At 35.8% G+C, this 24,838-nt stretch overlaps 2 protein-coding genes across 2 annotated transcripts; both read left to right on the top strand.

Annotated features, from left to right (window-relative positions):
• The first annotated feature begins 594 nt into the window (after positions 1 to 594).
• LOC117210561 (pyrokinin-1 receptor-like) lies at positions 595 to 21,766 on the top strand. Its single transcript, XM_033453694.1, has 3 exons — positions 595 to 1,486; positions 17,862 to 18,088; positions 19,030 to 21,766. The coding sequence occupies exons 1-3, from the start codon at positions 685 to 687 to the stop codon at positions 19,582 to 19,584; spliced, it is 1,584 nt and encodes a 527-aa protein (XP_033309585.1). The 5' UTR covers positions 595 to 684; the 3' UTR covers positions 19,585 to 21,766.
• A 1,987-nt stretch (positions 21,767 to 23,753) lies between these two features.
• On the top strand, positions 23,754 to 24,570 carry LOC117210562 (UPF0488 protein CG14286). The gene is made up of 2 exons (XM_033453696.1): positions 23,754 to 23,903; positions 24,038 to 24,570. Exons 1-2 carry the CDS (start codon positions 23,883 to 23,885, stop codon positions 24,548 to 24,550), a joined length of 534 nt encoding a protein of 177 aa, XP_033309587.1. The 5' UTR covers positions 23,754 to 23,882; the 3' UTR covers positions 24,551 to 24,570.
• Positions 24,571 to 24,838: the final 268 nt, after the last annotated feature.

The raw sequence follows: 24,838 nt of genomic DNA, 5'->3' as shown, positions 1-24,838 counted from the left end.
GTTTAAGAACTCAAGGAACTTCGTATTAAAAATAAATATCTAAATAGACCATACCTTAAACAGATCGTAAATTAGGCTTCCAGATTAAAGGAAATTGAACGCTTAAAAATAAAAATGAGAAGTTGCAAATAATTATCCACGAGCCACGACTACGTATTTTGAAGCTTAATCTCCCTTAAATCAAGTTCAACGTGCTCCGAGGACCCAGCAAAGTAAATCACACGAGTAAGTTTACCCGAGAGACCACTCCATTCAAGAAAAACAACTAACCAATCTCCAACTTAGTTCGAACGAATCATTTCCATTCTTCCATCAAAACTTCAAATTCTATTAGCGATACAAAAACTCTGACAACTCTCGATTTATTCCACGATCAACTGAAAACGACGCAACCAGCTCTTCAAACAAATCCAAACCGATCTTCACTACCGTTTCTAACGAAAGAGTTTTAAAATTACGATTTAATAGGAATTCCACGATATATCGAAAATGATGCAATCGGTTCTCTGAACCACAAGCGAACTAAATTACACTCGATTTTATTTCCATTAATAACAAATCTCTAAATTTGCCAGTGAAAACGATGGAATCAAGTTTCTGAACCAAAGAAAACCAATCAGTACCAACCCACGTACTTCTATCAAAAACACACCAACGATTCGCGTGGAATGACCAGCCTTCACCATGGATCCTACAACTACCCTGGCTCCCAAAGTCATTTCCTCCGCTCTCCAAACCTATCTCCAAAACTTCACCGCTTTCACCAACACCACGAACACCGTTCTGCCTCTCAGAGACTCTTTATATATCGTAATACCAGTGACCATAATTTATCTGTCGATCTTCATAACCGGTACAATCGGAAACATCAGCACGTGCATCGTGATCGCACGCAATAAGTCGATGCACACAGCCACCAACTATTATCTATTCAGCCTGGCGGTGTCAGACCTGTTGCTGTTAGTCTCTGGTCTCCCAGCAGAGATCTATATGGTCTGGTTCAAGTATCCGTACATATTCGGTGAAGTTTTCTGCGTTCTTCGTGGCCTGGCAGCGGAAACCTCCACGAACGCTTCGGTGCTGACCATTGCAGCGTTCACCATCGAAAGATATTTCGCTATTTGTCATCCGTTCTTTTCGCAAACCATATCAAAGCTGACGAGAGCGGTGAAGCTGATTCTTATAATTTGGTTACTGAGTCTGATTTTCGCATTGCCACTGGCGTTGCAATTCGGAGTTGTCCAGCATTACAGCAATCCAAAGATGGTGATGTGTACCGTGAAGAGAGTTCTGATCGAGTATTTGTTCGAATGTTCCACGCTCTTCTTCTTCGTGATGCCGATGATTCTCATTACGGTGCTGTACGCGTTGATTGGACTGAAACTGAGGAAGTCGAATATGATGAAGAGAAGCAGAGGCAGCGGCGAGAGTGGAAGCTGTAGGCATCATCCTGGAAAATCGTCGAGGAGAGTGCTGAAGATGCTTGGTGAGTTTCATTTTTCAGTAATTCTTGTCAGTTTTACGTCGGTATGTTTGATATGGCATTTTTTAAGCGATCGTTAAAACGAAGCGAAAAATGTGGTAAAGAAAACGTGGATCTTTTTACGAAGTCAACTGATTGTGAAAACAGAGAAACGAAGTAAGTGGGAAATATAGGAGAGGATGAGATTGATATAGAATAAAAAGGAAAAAACGAAAAGAAAATATACTCGATGAAATGAGATATCTTCTTTCTTTTCTAAAGTCGATAGGGATGATATTGGTATAAATATATAAGGAAAACATCAACTTTTGTATAATATCGTTGATATTAATATCGATGTAAAATGTCGATTTATAAACAGGAATTCAAGAAATGGGTTTCTGCGAATGTTTCGAACATTGATCTTAAAACTATATGCGTATAATTTTCTGGGGGGGGGGGGGATTATTGATACATTATTGAGAAGCAAACGAACGAGTAAAATATTATACAAATGTATAATATAAAAGTTTACTGAAGTAGATCTCGGAATGTATCCAAATATTGAAAAATTGATTATATTATTCAGGAAGTAATTACATTACTATGTAATAAGAATTGCTAATTCTCGCCACTCTAAGTAATGGTAATTAATCTTCTAAGATCTGGTCATTGGTAGATTAAATGTTTTCGCAGCATCGTCGTATTTTAATTCACTAAAATACGTTTCCCGAATGCACATAAATAAGTTCAAAGAACACAAAATGATAACCATCGAGGTAACAATTTTGTTAAAAAAAAAAAGAAAGCATAATGAATAGCTCCTTGTCCAAACCGCAAGATTATTTTTCTTAAATCTTGGATCAATTTTACCATTTAATTAAATTCTCAGATCTTATAATTCATCCACTTGTTATCAAAAGAAGCACCGATCGTTAAACAACGAAAGAAAACATTTTATATATGTTCATTCTCTTAAAATCAAGAAAGGATCAACAGGAAAAGCTTGATTCGAAAGCCATCCCTATTATTGTCTACTATAGAAAGAGTCAAACCTATCGACTATCAGGTGTCAGCCAGTGAGTTGTTTAAAAAGGGGAACTGAAGGGTAGGAGACGACCTGGAGTTCGATCCTTTCTCCAAGGAAACGATCGTGCAACCAGGAAAAAGGGAAGGAAACATCTTTTGCTGAAGGGTTGTCTGATTTAGATCGAAAGGTAGTAGCACTTAACTCGAATCAGCGCTTTTTCAGGAACGGGAGTTTCAGACCTATAAAAGGGATAAATAAATAAAGAAATGGAACCTCTGTCGATAATGAAATTATCATTTTTCTTAAAAATGTCATTCTCCGTTATTTTCAGTTTTCAAATTCAATAATTCCTTCGTCGTCGCCAGCTTCCAAATTCCATAATTCAGCGTGAAATAATATCTACCTTTAATATTTGGATAAATTCAACGTTAAATGTAAAAAGTCAATGTTAAGTGATTTTTAACTTCGATGTCTTCCATTTTACTTGTAGCTGATTCTTGTTTTAATTGGAATTTATTTTTAGAACAAAATGACACCTTCACGTGCGGGTATGAAAATACATGATTCCAAGAAATAATTTGTTAATATATATCTTGCTCTACGATCTACGATCTAAATTGCAGCAATTTGCGGTAATTATAAACACTTTAACTCGTAATGATTGGTATGCACTTAATCGAATATAAACGGCGTAATGTATCGAAAAATATCGTAATTCGGAGCATAAGGGTAAAACCAAATAATGCGAGAGATATTTCGTGAGGCGGAAAAGAAATAACACGAACGAAGCGTATCTCGTTTAAAAATAAAATTTTATCGAATGAAAACGTTCGAAACGTCGGAAACATCCTTTGTCTCTTTATAACGATAATAAAATTCGTATCTTATAATCAACAGTTTTCCACATTACAAGAAACATTACGTTATAAGAAAAATAGCGGAACCGTGTTCGATCTTCGCTAAACGACCTAATATTCGCTATTCCTTGTTATTCGAGCCGTCACCCACAGACAACAGTCACCCACAGAGTTTTCGTTACGTTTCGAAAAAATATAGAAATGAGAATTTCTACCGTGAGACGTCCGTCTGAGATTAGAAATCCGAAAAACCTCATTAACGAAAAGATACTCTGGTAAACGTTTTGATATATTAGGATGTTCTTTCGATCAAGGATTAGATCGATCGTGGAGGAACGATGCTCGATTCAATTGAGAGGGTTGAAAGTATCAATCACGATCAGTCGCAGGAATCGTTATTCATTTAGGAACTGAAATATCTCCCATTGATCGTCAGTTTAGTTTCACTCGAAACTTCACAAGGAAAAGGAAATGACGAATGGAATGGATTCGTAAGTGAATTTCGAAGATTCGATCGATGAAATTTTGTAAGTTGAGAATTTCTCAAATGATTTAAGACACTTGTGATACTAAAACGCTTTGTTAGATCTTGAAATAATCTTAACATTAACGTAAGAATGTCGATGCGTTTGTAGCATGAACATAACTCGCGTATATATCAGGTTCCATCCCGATATACAATTTTATAAATATTACGAGTTATCGGTAGCACCATGGCAAATTGAAAATACGCCATTTACATGTTCATATTTTAATACAGGACAAATAGTATAATTCATAGCGAAAGGTAGTTGCCTGAACGATTTCAATAATTGCAAAGCTTAAAATTCGTTGGAAATTATATCGGAGAACCGGCAAATACGGAAAGTATCGTAACGTTAGAAGGCACACGTGTAACGCGCTTGTATTTTATTTAGACATCAAGCCAAATGACAAGCAAAACCGACTGTATTGACGCGGAAAATTTCAAATCGTTTTAGAAATAATAGCAGCTCCTGGTTTCACCCATATATCCAGTTTTCGTTGGGTCTCCCCTACATTTCACGACCCATTAAATTTTGAAGTGCCGAACTCGATGGAGCATTGAACTTTGAATGGGAAAAGCTATTACCTTGAAGTTCCCAAATTAGTAGGCTACTAATGTCGAAATGTCTTTATTAAATTTTGAATCGTTAAGATCTGCTCGCTTGTAAGCGGTTTAATCTCCCATCCATAAGTATCCGGACGCTGTAGAATTGCTTTGCCTCAGTTTCTTTTATGGATCTACTACGTTGTCCTACGATCAAATTATTACAAGATTATCATAAAATTATTATAAACGATAGGTGTGAGAAGACGTACACGCTTCTTTCACGCTTCCTATAAAGTTTGGTATCCTATCTGTCCTTTGGAGGGATATGAATCATCTAAGATCGATAAACGTTAAAAAAGAGCAACGCAGACGTACCGATTCATCTTTGTGACAACTTGATCAATGTTATTTGTTAATAAATATTGCTTAATACTTTCCAAAGATAACATCGAGATCGTAAAACGACGTAGTAACCCCATAAAAGAAAGTGACGCGAGGTAATTATGTAAAGTTGGCAAATACATCAGTGTCCGGATAGTTGTGGGCGTAAGGGTGTAAGTATTAAGAGCTCGATCCATCGACTCGGTTAATGTCAAATACTCGCGAAGGATACAAATTACAAGGATCGAAATCGTTCAAAACTCGAAGAAAGAGAATTCCTTTGCATGGAGAAAAGGATCAATGTCGAAAATTTGCCTTGAATCTTAAAAACGCCAGCCAGTTACCACTATTTTCGTGAAATATCGCCAGAAAAGGAGAATTCCAGAAATTACTTTGTTTGTTATTCATTCGGTACGAGCGTCGGGGCAATTTTTAAAGAACAAAGGAGGAATATTAAATCTCTAAATACGCTGTCACCGACTGTCGACATTGGCAATTTCGTGAATTTGTTCTTCTTTATGGTAAAAGAGTCCAGGTGCATCGAAAGCACCAATAACAACTTCATAAATCGCCAACTGTTCCCACTGATATCCATTTTAACCGATTTACGTCAGCACTGCGATGATACAAAGGCCTTCTGGACCAATCCTCCGACATTTTAACGATACTAGAGCTCGTGTCGTCATAAAATATACCTATGCTCGTATACTGAAAACAATTTTTGAATAATCAACTTTCAATTTTTAACATTCTCTGCATTACGTTACATTTAAAGAGAAACGATATGATGGAAATGAAATGTCAAGTAAATAGTACGATAAAAATAAATGCCAAACAACGAGGATCAAGTACTAAATAAATAGTAACATAAAAATGGATAATAAGTAACTGTAACAAGAGTTGAGTGAAGTTACGAAGAAATCTACCAACCCACGATAACCTAAAAGCAAGTAAATTTAGTTTGGAGATTTTAATTTTTGAAAAGGGCTAGGTCTATTTCCGTCGAGTGTATTTTATTCCTTGTCGTTGTTTCGCCGTGTTTTTTAATGGCATAATTAACAGTGACAAGTATAATTAATATGTGGGTTTGTGCGAGAATGTGAAAATATCTCTCGAGATTTAGTTTCTCTCGGGGTCGGGTCGGGCTCCCAAAAGTATCTCGTAATTCGAAAGTGTCGGGACTCCCGAGAATTTCGGGATTCTCGAGACTTACACAATTATTTAGGCCGGAATATGGAGCAAAGTAATAGCGAAATACGCGATAGATATAATATTTTATTAGGAAATATTATATCTGAAATACCTTCGCTCCGTATTCCGGTCTATGTAATTTTTAAAAAATTCCAAAAGTCTCGAGAATCTCGATAATCTCGAATTACGAGATACCTTTCGGATCGCACGTCCAGTAACTTGGAAATTTTCTGCGAAATAATTACGAGCCTAAAAATGGAACTATGCTCGGTAATATTAATAAAGAAGCAAGAATCGTTCTATGGGTTGACATTTTTTTTGCAAAATAAACTAATAAAAATATACAAACGAATTGATAAATTGAATAAAATCGCTATCGGCAATCATCGAGACAAACTAGAGTTATCGTATCATTAGACATATCGTTTTAATTGTAATCGCTTACGTATAATCTACGTATCTACATACATTCTTTTTTAAAGATTGATCGATGGTTCCAGCATTAATGACGATATCGACAAAAAATCCGAGACATTGCTTCATTGTAAATTTTTTACCAATTTTTTACTTCTAGAGTTAAACGATCGCTTCATGGAAACATTCACCGATCGATACAGTTGAACGGTTATTGGAAAAATAATTTGTATAAACGCAGATAATTACATATATACGTTTCGATTCTTGGAATAAATCACGAGGAACATTTATCTCGTATGACAGATTCTCCAATTTGAATACGAATCATCCTATCCTTCGATCGAACGCGTTTAAAATAGCGATCCATATACATATGAGATAATAACAATTATTTTTAGTCTCGTTGCTAAATCCGATCTGCAGTTTCTTTCTGTCTATACTATAAAAATAGAAGGGGTATCATCTTGGAATGTCGATTCCTTGATATCTGTTTTCGAATAAAAGAGAATGATTTTATGCACGCACACGAAAATGAATTACCGTTTCTTTGAGAATTTCAAGGAACGAATCTTTTATTTAATGGTATAAATTTAGCCGAGATTAAAATTACATACGCTAAGTATAAATGTAACATAAATTAAAATGTAAACATAAATTAAATTAAAATTAATAAATATAAATTAGAATTATCAATAATATCATGTTATAATCGTAGGCAAAATGCGCGCCGATCGGTCGAATATAATTCGCGGGCGAACTGTACACTCTTTTCTTCCACACTTACGCGTCTTTATCTTTTTGTATTTTTCATCGAATATTAAATCGATGAAGTAAAGAGAGAAACGAAATATGGATAACTAAACAAGTTGCTGTTTCATACATAAAAGGTTAAACTAAAAGAGTATATGCAAATAAAACTGACAAAAGCATCGTCCAATATAAATATAAATTAGTATATACATGAATATACGAATATACAAATATACAAATTAACATATAAGTTAATATATAAATTGAAATGGAGATTACTATGCAAGATATGTATATAAATTAAACATAAATGTACGTACAAAATGTAACAAACGCGAGAATTGTTAAAATTACTCAGAAATAAAAGCATTGTAAGAATCTTTCCAAATCTCAAACTGTAAAATACTCGACTGTCTCATAACGAGATATTCGAAGTGGAAATACTATAAAGCGAAAATTTCGATTGGAAATTTCGATAAAGCAACGTTCGATGGAAACGTATTAAATGGGAAAGTTTGATCGAGAATTTTCTCATCGACTTCCATCTCGTAACAGGCTGGTTAATATTCGTAGTTTGCCAGGCCGATGAGAAATCAGAATCGGAATCGTGAGTTTATAATTGAGCGAGTTTATAATTTATAATTGTACGTCATATACGACATCGGCAGCACACGAAACGCAGAATTCGCATTATTTCTGTAGGTAAACTTCCGGGACGAATTCATAATTCAGCTGTAGAGTCTTTGTTGCACGCTTGCAATGAGTCGTAATAATACAATCCGTGAAACACGAACGTTTCACGAACATCTTACGGTTCAAGTTCAAGTTGGAACTTTTATTTCGATGAACCTTTCGTAATAGCGAAATTAATTGAAAAATACCATCGTGGAAAAAGACAAATATAATACTCAAACGTGCACGATGTTTCGCAGATATAAAACATCTCGAAATTTTCCATTTTTTCGAATGTTCCATAAAATAATAGAAAAGTCGCTTGAATGGTCTCGTCCTGTTCGTATGTTTTTTCTTTTTTTTTTTTTTGCAAAAAGACTGGTTGCCAAAATGATTAAGTATTGTGCAAATACGATGAATTACTTACCTACTTAACCTGTGAACCCCGTCGTTCGTTAACAGGAACTTGTATAACGAAATTAAAATTTAAGAAAGACGAATCGGTTAATTGGAATACTGGCGTATCTACAAAAATCGTGTTTCCAGACATTCAAAGTTGAAACTTTCTTTCTTTTATAGAGTTACGCAAACTGTATTTTTAATATGGAATAAAACGACAGCGAAAAAGGAGGACTATTTTACTTGCGGTAAAAAATGACAATAGTTTACAGAAATGATTGTAGAAGCTCTTTTCCCGAATATCGAAAACGAAACGGAAGAACCTCGCGACCCCCAAACTCACCTTCTTTAAAATAACACTTGACAAAGCCACTTGACAAAGGAACTACGTATTTGTCTACGAACTATGCCTACGACGTCTTTACATAACGATATCTCCGAATCTTTTCCTTTTATCCGAAAAAAATGGCAATCGTACGTAGCGAAGAAGCGGCATTATCCGCAGCTTTGCGTAAAATTATAATTTTAATAAAAGGCAACTGAAAAACGTCCCCTCCTATCTTTACTCCGACGTTTGAATGGCTATCGATCGATATACCGATACAACTTGCTCGGACTAATAAAGGAAGCTGCATAAAAGTACCTTCTCTGAAAAAATAGAGCAATTTTAAGGTTTTATTTGATCTTTGAACTAATGAAAAGCCAAATTGCCAATAAAAGAAGCTTCGCATAAAAGTTGCTTCTTTTAGAAAAATTACAAAAGGGGGCAAAGAAAAAAAAATAGCAGAGAAAAGATAGAACAGCGTTAGGTATTACTTAACCTTTAAATACTGTCATATCCATGTTCGATTGCGCAAATACTGAACGCGATATTACGATGCACCATGTGTCAGTGCAATATCACGACGATTAAACCTTGTACCTGTCGAATGATCCGGTCGCGGCCTGTGAATTCATTAACAGAGCTGGTTTATCGTGGACACGACGATAGGCTCGGGAGAATCGATGAACGTGACGAGAATAGCGGCTGGTGATCTGAGTTCTGCTAGAAACTGCATGCTCGTCTATGTACGAACTACCTTTTTTCGCTTTTACGGCTTAATAATGGCCACGGTAATAAGGCTATGTAGGTTCAGCTAATGGAAGCGATGCTATATAGACGTAGGAAAGTTTGATCGAGGATTCGATTCAGCCATCGCGGTATACAGGCTGATTCATTGCCTTTAATTTTGGAACTTCAATAACAGTCGCAATGCTACGATTACTTTAAAATGAACAACGATAAGATACGTATTTATCGTCGTGAATGTGTGCAATCAAATCTACCGAGTGCAAGTGATAGTAACTGTAAGACGATTCGACCAAAACAATTCTTACCCTCGCAAGGAAAATAGTTGAGAAATGGGACAATTCCTGATGTAAAAGCAAGTCGAGAGTATAAAGCGTGTAACAGAACATTTTTGTTTTCGTTTATAAAGTATAGCGAACTTTGCGAACAGAGCAAACTCTGGTTGGAAGCGTCGAATACTAAGGTTCAGAATAGAATAGGCTTTCCAATAAACTGGGTAAACGCCAGGATCCATTCAGAGCATAGCCGGTCATTTTGAGTATCGTCTATAAAGATGGTATATAATAATAATATATTTTCATTGTTTTTGAATGTACAGCTCCCGAAGCTCTCTTGCACCCTGTAGCATGAAATCTTCTTATTCGTAAAGTACTGCTGCAGTCAACGACAATATGCTTAGTTTACCCTGTGATATTACAATTTCAACAGATTACGTTTCGTTAATGTTGTTGCGTTAAAATTATTTTACAGTATGCGTGGCAAGATTACGTTTAGCGATAGGTTTAGCTATTAGAGATCAACTAGATCACGAACATGCACAATGTGTCCTTTCTTTCTCGACTTTGGGGTTTTGATAGGAGATGCAACGATAGAATCGTTTTGTAACAAATAGGCGGTAAGATTGCGTAGATTTATTAAAATACTATAATGGTAAACGTAAAAAATACTTGTTCTCCGACTTACGATTATTTTATAGCGCACAACGACAAGAATAACTTTGAAATTTTCTCTTCGAAGTAATGGGAGTAATCCTAGAAAGAATCAATTTGTACAATATGTTTTTATCGTTTGAGAACTTTTATGTTTCCCAACTGTTTTGCAGCGAATAATTAACAAGCCGGTGTAACTTACTAATAACGTAGAAAAGTGCGATCAAGGATGATGATACAAGCAGATTTAAAAATAGTTAGAAAATTTTCTATATCGGCAAGCGTATTTTTTTACCAATCAAATTATGCAGAGTATCGTAACAGCAAAAAATGTGGACGATATTCGCATATAGAAGGTAATTGTAAATAACGAAAAATATCGATTAAACGTTTGTTTTCTAAGTTAGTGTACTTACACGTCTCTTCGTAAGCTATCCTCGATCTGTCGCATAATATTTTAATGATGGCCGATCTAGCCAGAGAATGACTTTACAATTTCAATCAAATTCAAAGACAATAACAAACGAACGAGTATCAACTCGATGTCTGGATATCTGCTAATTGCTGTAATTATAACGCGAGTCGGTAATTTCGATCGTTAATCCAATAAAAAAAATAACTTGCTCGACCAGAATACGTGCGACAGATGAGAATCCACGCTTTCTATGACATTTAGAGTTTACACGGATTCTGATCACGTCAATGAATAAATAAAGAAAAAATAGGTGAAATTAAATTTGGCCTTGAGTAAAGAGAGGACTACAGATAAACTGCAGATTTTTATGAGATTTTATGCGTTTGTGTGAAACTTAAAGGTGGAAAAATTCGCAAAACGCACACAATATGGGAAAATATATAAAATATCCAAAATATAACACGATATAACTATACGATATAAAAATATATAATCGATATTCCACGGGATAAATCGACAAGGTTAGCAATGGATTAATGAACGTTATTCGATACTGAATTAAGAAAAAAGATCGATTTCCTCGATGGACCTGAGCTGTTTTGGAATTCATGGTTGTAATTAATGTCAGAATCTGTGTAATTATGTTGCTGAGTGACTCGTATCTACATAATTAAATCACGTAATTGTATCAAGTCATAGATCATTTATTATTACACTAGATTATTTTTCACAAAGCCAAGTCCATCATATCGTTGGTTTCAATTCCAATCACTACGATTATATCTTAATTATTTTTATTATCTCTTAATTATTATCTACAAAGCGAATATATACTGCTCAATATATAATACTCGATCCAACGAACAACAATACGATTTTTAAAGAACGTTCCTCCAGTCTTCGGTCTGGAAATTAGCCGTTTCGCCCGATCGACAGTTTCTAATCCTATCGTCCAATCTTTGACGAAACTTCGCCGGATCGATCCTTTTAAAGAGAGATCGTGTTTCTTAAATAGTTATCGAAATCTCCAATTTGAACGAGTTTTGAGTTTGCAACGATAAAGGGAGACTATCGAGGGAAAAATTTGGGAAGGGATAAGCAAGAAACCAAAGTGGAGAATGAGATTCAGCGTGGAGCTGATAGTAATCCAGAAGATTGATGTTTTAAACAGAAGATTTATGTACGTCGCTTCGACTTTATTCGAATAGGATAATAAATAGTCCTATGCCGATTTTCGCAGCTCCAACAAATTGGTAATATATTTTTGAATAGCCACGATCGTTTCTTAAATATCTCTCAATGTGGTGGAAAATAATAAAAGAAAATAGATCGTAATACGTACAATGACTACCGAAAGCGTTGACACGTTTTACCTGCCGATTAACTCGGTACGAGTATATGGAATTTCGTGTCACTTGGTAGCACCTTCGCGTGGCTATAAAAATTTAGCATTATGAAAGCGAAATATAAAACCTGATAAAGTAGCGTTTCGTTGGAAAATGAGAGTACGTGATACCTTTCGAAGCCACTGTATATCGATTATTAATAAATTAAATATTAAAATTAATTTTCATTAAAACGTATCAGCGTTATTCGCAAAATTAAGAATTTTTGTCGATTAAATTTTGTTGAGATCTACGAAACGTTGAATTCTCGCGAGAACAAGATCTTTTTAAAGCGTTTCTATCGTCGATTCTCCCATCTTATTTGCGTGCAATAACGCCATTTGCGATTTACAGCGAACAATCGTCAAATTACTTTAATCGGAGGAGGGCGGATATTCAAGCGTCCGCAAACAAAGAATCGAACTTAAATATCTGTTTCAGGGTTGTAGGCATACATTTTACACAGGATTAGCAGAAATCCAATCGGAAACGACGTCGAACGTAGCAGATGCTCCTTTCAGAGGCACAGCTGCGTTGCATTAAATGCGTTTAAAGCATCGAGTGCAAGGTAGACGAGCAAAAAAGCCGAGACCGTCTTTCCGTCTCATTATCTGTTTTTTTCTTTTTTTTTCCTGTGAATATCACAATGGCCGATATCGACATTTCCTGTTTTACCTTAACGGGGGCTAATTGCGGTGACTGTAGCGGGAGATTCAAAAACGTTCGAGAAACCGATTTTCGTGCATTACGCGTATCTTGAAAATTATCTCGTTTAATTCGTCGCGTTGGGTAGCAATATTGCTTTAAACTGTAAATTTGGAATAAATTACTCGAAACTACGTATGTGGACGTATTTCAATTTACGCTAAGACGAACTGATTCTGCAACGAGCAAGGTTCTAGAATGAAATTGTGGTTCCGTACGTACCTCGCTTCGCTCGAATACACGATCGATGCGTAATTTCTCGAATATAAATGATTAATCTCGAAGAAGCGAATCAATTTAGCTTCCACGTGGCTTACGCGCATATATGACGAGTTTATCTTTTATTTCGTTTCTCTTTATATCTTTCCCGGCTTGCTTTCTCAAAGGAGGAAAATTTATCGTCGTTCGAGAGTAATTGATTTCTTTCCGCTTCCGTTTTGTCGGAAAAGTAGTTTGTATTACTACTCGTTTTCTTGTCTCGTCCCGTTTCGTCGATTACGATGATCGATGACGACGACCTCGATTTTTTCCGATTCCTGTTTCCTTGTGGTCGCTTGCTCTACGGAACTCGATACATCCGATTCGACGTTAATTATTCCACCTATCGATTACAATGCAGCAGAAGTTCCCCGACCGTTTTACTCTCATTACTTTTCTTTCTTTCATATGTCATCATTTCCGTTAGTTAATGGTCGTTTATCAGACGTATATAAACAAGGCGCAAATGCGTACGCATGAATTTCTTATCTTAATCACGCAAAAACTTCGTTCAATTAATAGAGGCAAAAAGCGGCTGCTAAAAGAAAAACAAGTAATCCTCGATTAGCCAGCTTCGCCGACTAATAAGCTCGTTTTATCGATCCGATCGGAGGGGGAGAATTTAATATGTTGTATCTTTGATGGTACGCACTGTTGCGCAAAATATCCAAAGACTTCCTTATTTTTGACAGCAGGATACGGTTTAATTACAGTAGCACAAGTAAATGTTATATATCGTTGGTAACAAAATTGCTTTCAGGTAGTTAACAGGTATCCCGTGAAATACATATCGATATCTGCAGAAGTAAAAGAAATTATGGGGCAACGTTTCAACAAAATTTATTTATTTATCCCCTGTCTATAAATATCTGTACGTATAGTTTCCTCGAAAAGAAAGATTTTTTTCAAATTATACCGCGATTAATTTAAGCAACACTGTATTATATATTTATAGTAATATCGTAAATTATACGAGAATACTTTGTTGCAGTGGCGATTCCGATTTCTGACTAACGATCGTGAAAATAATTAATGGAAGATTAATTTTCAAATAGTTAATTAAAAAGTAAAATTGCATCGACTTGTACAGCCGTCGCTACAATCCAGCACAATCGTATTTTGTAGAAATGTTGAGATATCGACGTCAGATAATATTTGACTCGTACGTGTTTCGTTATCGTTCGTCCGACTTCGCTTGCAAACCTATTGGACCTGTTCCGAGCCTTTTAAGGCGAATCTTCGTGAAAAACCGCACGAAAAGTATCGCAAACGAAATGTGTGCCCGAAACAGGAAGAAGCCTGAAAACACGGTTTATCTCAACGTCTCAGGAGGAATCATCCTCGGTGAATTTTTAAGCGTGGCGTGGACCGATTTAGGGGCAGAATTTACACGGGTCACGTCTCACGTTTCACAAACAGGATATCCATCCCGTTGCTCTTTGAGCTACGAGCTACGACGAGCGCCACATCCAACTTCGCCGATAGTGTTTGACTTTCGTTTCGATATTGTGGCGCGTTACCTTAGGAAAACTTCTTCCTCGACTAAATGGTATTGGGATCCTGCGAATATGCGCGAAACGTGTCCTCTTCGAGCTTCCGCGGTAAGCTGTTAGGGAACTCTTAATAACGACGGTATAACGATATTATACGATACATAATAATAGAACATATAACGAATAATAATATTTGATACTTTTACGTTTTCTCTCTGTCAATACGTTGCATTTATTCCTTCTTCGATCGTGTCTCTGATAATGGAAATTTTTTAAAAGAAAAATACTATCGGAGAAGACATTTTTTTTAACAGAATTTGCTTTGAAATATTGTACGATGTAATTAAGAGATCGTGAAACAATAGTATCTATAACTTCAAGTACGTTTAGACGTCGAATATGAGCAAAAAGTTAGAACTAGATTACATATCGGCACGCGTCTCAAAGTTCGAAGCAACAATTCTACCACGTACGTCAAAGTTTCAGGATAATTTATCTCGGCTTTTGCTAGGAATTTTCCAAATTGTTCCATGCGCTCGTTTCATACAGCTTAAAGTTGTTCGATTTATACTTCTCTCTTCTACTGTATATACAAACTTCAGTGACGAAGAGATTATACATTTTCATGGACATTATATTATAGAAGATGTTTTTTTAAGCAGAATCTGGTTGAAAATCTCATGGAATGGGATCGATAGAACGATAGAGCCGAATGCAGGAGTACTTAATCAGAAAATCTGCCATTTCCAACGTTTACCGGTAGCGATGTTCGGAATAATATCGCAGTTCGAACACGCTCCACCGATATTTCTGATCTCTAACGCTTCGCTTGATCTTAGTCGTTCACCTTTACACCTACATTACAATAACATTCGGTAAAAGGAATATGAATAAAATACTGAATAGAAATACATAGCAGACGCGTAAAGCGAGAATAATAAACTTAGAGCTATAAGAACGAAGGGACAAAAGTTCAAAATAATGAAATAATGGAAAAAATGTGCGACTGGAGGAGAAAGAAAGGGCGGGGAAGCTTACTTCTGGAAAGAAAGCAAAATCAACGAGCAGAACGTACATCCAGTTTTGTGGATGAATTATTCAAAGGGAGCGTAAGCGGCACGATGCTATGAAATGCCATAACTCGACTGATCTTGACCTCAGTCGCATATCAATTCCAGTCTTTACATATTCTTTGAAAAGCGGCCCGCGCAATATCGCCTCGTAATCGCATGAACTCGTCGAGAATAACGCGCTTGGACCAAAACGTCGCGACACATTTCGATTATCTTCTTCTCCAATTTTGTTCCCCATTTTTCCTCTCCTTCCGAGGCGAAAAGCAACAGATTGAACGTAAAGTAGGAGAAAATTGCGTCGATGATAAATCGTCGCAAATTTATGTGAGTTATGTAAACTGGTTTCCATTGAAATTGAGAAAATGACCGGGATTTTCACACCAAGACTCGAATCGCACCCGTGGAAGGAAGCAGTTTAAACGAAACGGAGGGAAACTGGCTGATACTTCCTCCGACGAAAAGTTTTCTCCTCCTGGATGAACGAGATGAAAAATTTCTGATATTGCCGGACGATATCCTGGGATTTGAATTTTAGGAGATCCTGCATCAATTTTCTTAAAAGGAGAGAGAGCCACGTTCTATAAAGTAGTTGTTCCATTTTGTTTCACCAAAATCCATTTTGATCTTGCTGGATACATCCGTTTAACGCGAAACAAACTACAAAATTACACGAATTACGCGATAGCCACGTACGTAATTAGAGAATTTACGATAACAATAAGGATCCAATTGCAAGATATAATTTTATTTAGAAAGTAAAATTATTAGTTTCCTATTACAATTTATCGCAAAAAAGAAAGAAGAAATAGATCGTTTGGTTGAACAACAACGGAAGAAAAATTTGTTACGCTACCGTAGATTTCCTCTTCTCCGACGAACGATTATAAAACTTTCGATTATATAAATGTAATATTTTAAAATTAGCTGCAATGGCAGTTGTTCTGGTTTTTAATTAATAATTACGTAGATCAACTCACCTAAAAGATTAACTTCATCAATCTCCTCAGCCACCATTAATCCTACCTAACTTTTACGGTGTTTTCCCTTGCAAACGACACTCGAGTTTCGCTCTAAAAAATAGAGTACTCCCAACGCGAGGATAATTAGAACTTATAAATTCGTTCGCGTAATCCTACAGTCAAAAAGTTTTGATTCTGTCATTGGCTAAGGACCGGATCAACGTGAAATTAACTAGAACTTTGTTTCTCGGATTACGATAATATCGATCTGCCAAAAAAATCGTAAATCTTACACCCTCTGCGATCTGTTCCGGCGAACACAGGAATTATCGCAAACGACTTATCGGTGATGTGTAATCATCGGCGAGGTACGAAACAGACGTGAAATTTACGACGTTCGTCTACCAACCTCTTGCTACTCTAACCATATAAATACTCCGAATTTTTCTATCCATCGCTGCTCCGTATTTGACGCCCGAGGGGTGCGAATGCCAACCCCGATACCACCCCTGATACCAACAGTCATCAAAGGCGAAATTGTGTCTGCACGTGGACTACCCTCTTCTCTGTGGCGAAGGCCAGTGTATAAAAAGGCCTGTACCACTGGCCTCGCGCCTTTATTTTCTTGTTACGAATGTCGTGCGTTACCATTTCCATTGCGTTACCACTTCCTATTGTTACAGTTACCATTGTATCGGTATATTGGTATATCTCGTAGCATATAAGATTGCCAGTAATTGTATCAATCTTTCAACATTCTTTATTACCGAATATAAGCTAGTTGATATTAATAAGTTCTCAATTCCGTTTCTTTCTGGCATTGAGCAAATAGAGACAAGTCGAAATTATAGATTCGATAATCGCGAGTTTGAGTTACGCAGCCCCTGAACGATGCAGCACCGAGGACATTGCGAGCTGTACGAACCCGCTGTCACAGGCGTTTGAATAACGGAGGATACTCGTGTGGTCGCGCCTGTAGCAGAGGACGTGCTACCTCTCGTTCGGAACCTAATTTTTAATTTCACTGGAAAATCTAGTTTCGAGATAGCAAGATAGACGAAACTCGCTTCTCGGTTATTGGGATAATCTTACTTCTCGATTATAAAAAGACGAGCCATGAGAAAACGATAGCCTACGAGAAACAAACCGATAACAGATAAATCTCGCATAGCTTCCGTAACGGTCTTTCTTGATACCAGTTAGAACGATCAATTTAGAACCTAATATTTCCTGTAGAATAAGAACGTTTTGTATCTTCGTCTTTTGACATTCTTTTCTCCTGTTACGAACGTACGTAGTATATTTAAAGAAATCTAATAAATAAAATGTGGAATTGTGTTACAGTTGCCGTGGTGATAGCCTTTTTTATTTGTTGGGCGCCGTTTCACATACAACGACTGGTCGCCACACACGGGACGAACTCGGAGGACCACATGAGCTCGAACAGCAAGTTGGACGAGTTCCTTTATACCCTGATGACCTACATATCTGGAGTACTCTATTACGTGTCCACGTCGATTAACCCGATTTTATATAATATCATGTCGAACAAATTTCGAGTTGCGTTCATGGTGAGTCACAGTACCCTTCTTTAGGTGTAACAGCATGTACCGCGTAATTAGAAATTGGGTTTGGATTAATCTAGTAGAATGGTCCACTTGATTGATATCCAATTATCCTCCTTTATCTGATGAAACTTTGTTGGATTAGTCGGTCTGGGTTGATTAAGAAACCAGGTTGTATTCGATAGGGGTTAGTTCGTAGTTTGTAAATAATTCAGCTTCTTTCGATCTCTCCAAATCGTAGAGTTTAAACGAACGAATTCCCTTTCAGAGCCACGGTATTAATTAAAAAGTACGGAACTCGATAATGTAAACTGCAACTTTCTCCAATTATGTCACATAAAACGCGTCCAACCACCCGCGCACCAACTTTCACGATATTCTCCAATTCCAGCGATCAGAAACACATTCCAACTCCCACACAATCCCATTATTCCTATATTACGATCATTCGTAGCACACAATATCCTTTAATCGCCCTACCACTCTCGTTAATCAATCGACTTACACGAATCAAATTAATACAACCGACTCCACCTAATCTACCACTGTCGGCCATAATTAACAGGACACCTATTGATATTTCGTATAAATTACACGCTTCCCACGGTTTCTATCGCTTCCTTCGTATCGTTTGTTTCTTACGATGGAACTGCGAATGTTTGCGCATTTGTGGGAGATTTGAAAATGTAAAGATACAAGTTACGTGCCCTGGTACTTACGACCGGCAGTATATTCCTATCGACACCGAGTCCCGCTCAATGTCCTGCTGACAGAAAATCCACTGGAACATCTCCTCGATACTTTGCCCTGACGAATGTAAGAACGCGATCTGCGAACCTGGTTCTCGAACGTGGACTTCTGTTTTTGTGCCGAGTCCTCGTTCAAATGCCACACTGTGCGACCGTCGCAAGCTGCTCGACTACCAAGCGTCATTCTTGTTTTCACAGGAAACATTGTCAAGGAGTTGCAGAATCCCCGGCCTGGCGATTCGCACGGAGCAACGATCGTACTCGAGTCTGCCACGATCGCAGCAGCGAGCGATCGGTTCTAGAAACATGGGAACACGCGGCACCGGAATCATCCACGACAGCACCGACTGTTCCGGCAATTCTGGCCACCACAGCCTACAGCAGAACGCTCAGCCATTGGCTGAGCATCTTAACGCGGAGTCGACGCGGAACAACGTGGATAAGAAGGACAACGAGGACATCGGCAGACTGGAAGACTCGAAAGAGATTAAAAACAAGGACGTCGGTTGTTGCAAGCGTTCGAGAAAATCGAGGCCAGCCAGATATGCCACCGTGAAGCTTTCGAACGCGAGCCAATCTCAGAAGAAATGGTGGCGTTTGTTAAAATGGTTCCCCGGCTTAAAGTCCTTGAAACTCGCCGGAAGAAGCACGTGCACCGTCCCGGAAAATAGTCCTCTGAGAAGGTCAGAGCTTAGACGAGAGGAGATCTCGATGACTTTATGGAACGAAACGAACGAACAAAACACCGTTTAAGTTTTCCAGGGTGCGATATCGGTTTAGGTAGAAACGTTGAAATTACGAATGATGAAAGTAGAACTTGGGTCGAAATTAGTCTGTTCGTGATGGTGATGGTGCTTGAAACTTCAAATAGATTAACCATCCTCGCTTAATTATCGTTACGATTATTACAAAGTAACTGAGAATTGCGAGATTAAACTTTGAGCGAGTGATCGCAGGTTAGACGTACGAATGAATTTTATGGGATGACGAGAGCGTACGACGATAAGCTACAAAAATATTTTAGCTCGCTAAGCTGATGCTGCAAGGGAAAATGAGAGTGTGTAAATGCAAGTAATCGGAGCTTTCTATCTTTTTTTCTTTTTTCTTTTTTCTTTTTTCTTTTTTCTTTTTTTCTACGCGAGGAGGGGAAAATGCACTTACGCATGCCCAGCAACCCGTGCGGCCGCTGGATTACGTGGAACTCGGCAAAATGATAACGCCTCTACCCACCGAAAACCTCTCCTCTTTCTGATATCGGATAGCTACACGAGGCCCAACCCCGTAACTGCCATGAGCATTACGTCGGGGTTGGCCTCTTTTGTATCTCCTGGTTTATTTCATAAATAGTCAAGTAATTGGAACCTAACCTTCTGGCCTGGTGTAAATAAAGCAGGCTTCGGATCTTAGTTTTCACATTCAGGAATTAATATCAATCTGATCTGGTATCTGATCATCTATATGGTGATATGACCTAGGTCGAGGTAAATTTAACTTCGTCCTAATCTACGTTAGATCTGAGCGATAAAATCTAACTAACTTCGAATTGCATCTAACTTAATTTACAAACGATAAAATTTCACTTCTTTTGTTCGCGCTTCAAGTATTTGAGTTTGTAAATCGTAAAAGAAGAATGCTTTAAAAATACTGTACAATTCTATGTTGCAAAGCCAACGAATAGTTTTCCTTAGCGAGTATTAAAAAGAATAAAAGACCGTACTATATAACGTATAAAAATTGAAATTCGTATAAAATTTGACAAAAAGCGTTCGTTTTAAAAAGTTTATAAAGCATCTCGATTAGCTTATCTGTGTAAACTTGTATCTTCGTACATTGTAGTTCTAAAAATCATTAGTTTATTTCATCCACTTCTGCTTGCATTTTAGAAGAACTATCCAACCAAAAACACACACACGACTCACCTTTATTTAAAAGAAAAACTAGGTTCGTGAAAATGATTAAAAAATTCGAACTAATCGTCGAGCTAACGAGGTACAGTGTCACTGTGTCACTTTTAACGTCAAAAAGTTGGTGATGTTATTGTAACGAGACGAACTCGTTAATCCGATCGATTCAGAAGAAATCACGAATTCCACGTGGTTTACAGTATAACTTTTGCTTCAATAATTGAGAAGCTTAGCCCAAATGTTTCGAACTTCAAAAAGACTGATCCTTATTAACTGGAGTTTCTACAAGAAATCACATTTTCATCGTATTTCCCGCTGGTCGATAATTTACCTATAGAAACTTTTAGGCGTTCTACAATATCGACCCGAGATAAATCTCGCTTAATTAAAAATAGACGATTTTCGTTACCGTATAAAAAACAATTAATCTATGGAGAATCAGTGAACGTTACTTATGATATTACAAATTACGATCATTTCCGTTTTCCTTCTTCCTTCGACTTTTTTCTCATTAAAAAGTATCTAGTTTTTTATTTTGTTTCGTTTCTCTTTTTATGGTATCACTGATTCTTCGAAACGATTTAGTATCTACCGATGAAAATAATAAACTTAATTTTGTCTTCTAAAAATGCATGAACATGTGTTGAGAGCGACGTTGTAAGTTTTATTTGATAAATATAACATGATTGATTTGGTAAAAGAGTAACGCGTCCAAAAAATCACAACTTCCAAAGTATTTGAAGAAATTAACTCTAAAAGCGAACTATTTAAAAATAATAAATATCGTTTACTAGAATAGAATAATTATCCAATAACATTATACTATTTAGCAAGGACAACATCACTGTTTAAGATCAGACTTTAATCCTTCTTCTAGTAGTAAACAATACTATTAATCACATTGTAAAAAAACAAAGTTTTCTTGCTAAATAACAGAGTGATTAATTATATTCTATTTTAAACTGTTTTCCTAATGATTGTGCCAATCTTTTTGTATCACTCTTCTAATAAATCGACAACATGTGCATTTACTTATTCCGTTGTATAAACCAAGAATATATCGTGTTGCGTACGTACAAATGATTAATAAATCCAAGAAGTATAAACAAGAAGGAATTGTTGGATCGTGGTCATAAATTGTTTTTGAATAATATACGTATCGCAAAGTGCTTGTCAGATTTGCTATATCCACGATTCATGGCGGATATTTGAAAACATAGAGATTAAAGATAGAGTGCGTGACTGCGAGAGAGCTGAAAAACAGATCTAGCAATAGAAAGAGAACGCTGCATAAGGACCTCTTGCGTCCTTGTCTAATAACCTACGCACGGTCATACAGTAGATATTTAAGTGTAATACCGATCAACGAACAGCGTCAGCGTACAATACACAAGACGAGAACAGAGGAAGCCTTTATGCAGCGTTCTCTTTCTATTCCTATATCGCATTCAATTACACATGGCTCGCGTACTCTATCTTTATATCTCGATGGTTGAAAAGCATGTCGATATTACAGGTCGATACATGTATATATATATATATATATATATATATATATATATATATATATATATATATATATATGTATGTAATAAACCCTCGTCTCTCTTTTCTAAATCGTACAAACTCGGGATAAGAGATGTAAAAAATTTTGAAAGTTGCACATTGCCGGACGAAATAATAAAATGTCACAAATAACTTCTAGAAATTTCTACCGGTAATATCACTTCATAATATCTTTTATCATAAATACTGTTGTTTACAATTCTAGTAATATTCAAATCGAGATTTTGATAAGTTAAAATTGACATACATACTTATAACGACAATTTTCTTAATACAACTTTTAATAAATTTTATTACACATTTTTATTTATAACAATAGATATTTATATTATTCTATATATTATATATATAGTGATATTAATAGTATCAATATTAATAATAGATATTTATATTTTATCCTGCAATGATACATAATAAATAAATAAGTCTACTTAGATCGTCAAATAACACGTTACTATCGATAAATCAAATTTGTTAAAATTTGGCGCGGAGATTTAAATTAAGCGAGCCTATACTAGAGACACATTGTATATCTTTATATGTTAATGAACATAGAAGAGGCGTAAATAAGATGAATGGCAACAGAATACCGTCAATGTTGATGCCATAGACTTCGTCATCATATTAAAATAAGCTACTCGTTTAACGGTTCCGTTTGAATCTTAAGAATGTGATATTATTTATTGCATAATTACTGCTATATTAGTCATTATAAGCTCCAAAATAGTTAGCACCTTAGTCCAATATACGTGTCATGTTTGTTTCGTTTGTATAAGTCAATGTATTTTCAGTAATAATATTTTGATAATAGTAGGATACAGTCGTAATTCGTTTACATAAGAATATCACCTTTAGTCTCTTTTAACTTAAATTAACTCTCATATTAAAAATCAAAATACCTAAAAACTCGATGGAAATGACACAGAATATTAACATAAATTTTAATTATAGCAAGATTTTTTAGGTTTTGTTGAACTTTAACTATTATTTAGTTATGTTAAACTTATTTTCTAGATTTCTTAAAAATTAGTTATCTATGTATAATTTATTTGAAATCCATTATGAAATTTCTAAAAAAGAGAAAACAAACTGAATATTTTAACAGGTGATCGACCTAGGTGTCACTTGGATGCAATTTTCTAAATCTATCTCTTAAACTGTGTAATATAAATCTCACAACGAGTGAATACTCATTTGCATCTATTTAAAGCGATGACAAAAGTCTACAGTATTTATGTTTCAATCTTATAAACATCTTGTTTTACGTATCATTCTATTTAACTAATTGCTTCTCAATCAAATAAAAAAGAATGTTTCGTTATATATCAGGTACCGCTATGTGCAAGAAATTTATTGAAATTCATAACTGAATTACCGTTTTTAAAAGTAATACATATTCTTTATATAAAAATTAAATTTCGCGCCATGATGCGAATGGTTTACCATCTAGTGATAATTTACTAAAACAGAGGAACAATGGCTAACAACGTCAACACAGGAATTGCACCAGAGACTACATAATCAAAAATACTTCAGTAATTAAAACAAAATACTGAACTACTCCATTTTCAATAATAAAAGATGCCTCCAAAACCTAGAACGGTATATTAATTTGATCTTCGTTTTCCATTACTATACGTTTCAAAAGAAAATATATGTTTTATTAATTCTAACCTAGACTAAATCACGACTAACAATAACAATAATCACAACTTTACAACAAACGCTAATTTCAGAATGCTAAGAAGCCGACAGCAAATAAAAAAAACGCAGAACCACCAAAACTGACAGATTCAGCTAGTGTTGGCGTAGAAACTAATAGTGGTTTGAGCCAGGAAGCTGAAGATCAATTTGAAGTAGAATTATGCTGGTGTATTCAACAGTTAGAAATGTGTTTGGGCACTGGAAAGCTTTCTGAGAGGCAGGCACACGACTTAAATAAAAATATAAATATTCTAAAAAGTAATACTGCACCTCTGATAAGAAAGAGGCAAATAATGCGTAACACTTTAGGGAATTACAGAGAAAAAATGGCTTTGGACGAGCAAAAGTTTGGCAAAACAGCATCTTCTATCAAGTTTATGCCTCCGCCCAGTGAGAATAGGAAATATGTATTTGTAAGGAAGGCTGCTTCTGCATCTACAAAGGAAAAACAGGCTGTGACACATTCTTCGAACTCTAGTGAAAAATGTATCGATATTAACAACGTACAAAATGTATTTCGATTTAATTTTGAGATTAAAGAATAAAATACGCATTTGTATATTTATTAATGCTTTTATTATTACTACCTTTTTATAATTTTGATTTCTTATTACATATTGAATTGTTTATTTAAATATTAAAAACATTAAAGTATTAAAAACATTAAAGTATTAAAAATAAAGATAACATAGCATTACAAATAATTTCGTTAGCCTATGATTTTTTACCTAATCTATCTTAAATTGGAAATTAATAATTAAAGTTAAAGAAAGAATACACATAAAAAAATGTTTTCATAAATGATCCTTATCCTACAAATAATAGACATTCTT

Source organism: Bombus bifarius, unplaced genomic scaffold (assembly GCF_011952205.1).
Source record: "Bombus bifarius isolate JDL3187 unplaced genomic scaffold, Bbif_JDL3187 scf7180000008206, whole genome shotgun sequence".
Lineage (NCBI taxonomy): Eukaryota > Metazoa > Arthropoda > Insecta > Hymenoptera > Apidae > Bombus > Bombus bifarius.
The sequence above is the reverse complement of the archived record's forward strand: the minus strand, read 5'-3'. Positions and strand labels throughout refer to the sequence as shown.

Coding starts and splice junctions, on each gene's coding strand:
- LOC117210561 (XM_033453694.1), top strand. CDS start 685: ATGGATCCTACAACTACCCTGGCTCCCAAAGTCATTTCCTCCGCTCTC. Junction 1,487..17,861: donor GAGAGTGCTGAAGATGCTTG/GTGAGTTTCATT, acceptor ATTGTGTTACAG/TTGCCGTGGTGATAGCCTTT. Junction 18,089..19,029: donor AATTTCGAGTTGCGTTCATG/GTGAGTCACAGT, acceptor TTGTTTTCACAG/GAAACATTGTCAAGGAGTTG.
- LOC117210562 (XM_033453696.1), top strand. CDS start 23,883: ATGCCTCCAAAACCTAGAACG. Junction 23,904..24,037: donor TGCCTCCAAAACCTAGAACG/GTATATTAATTT, acceptor CGCTAATTTCAG/AATGCTAAGAAGCCGACAGC.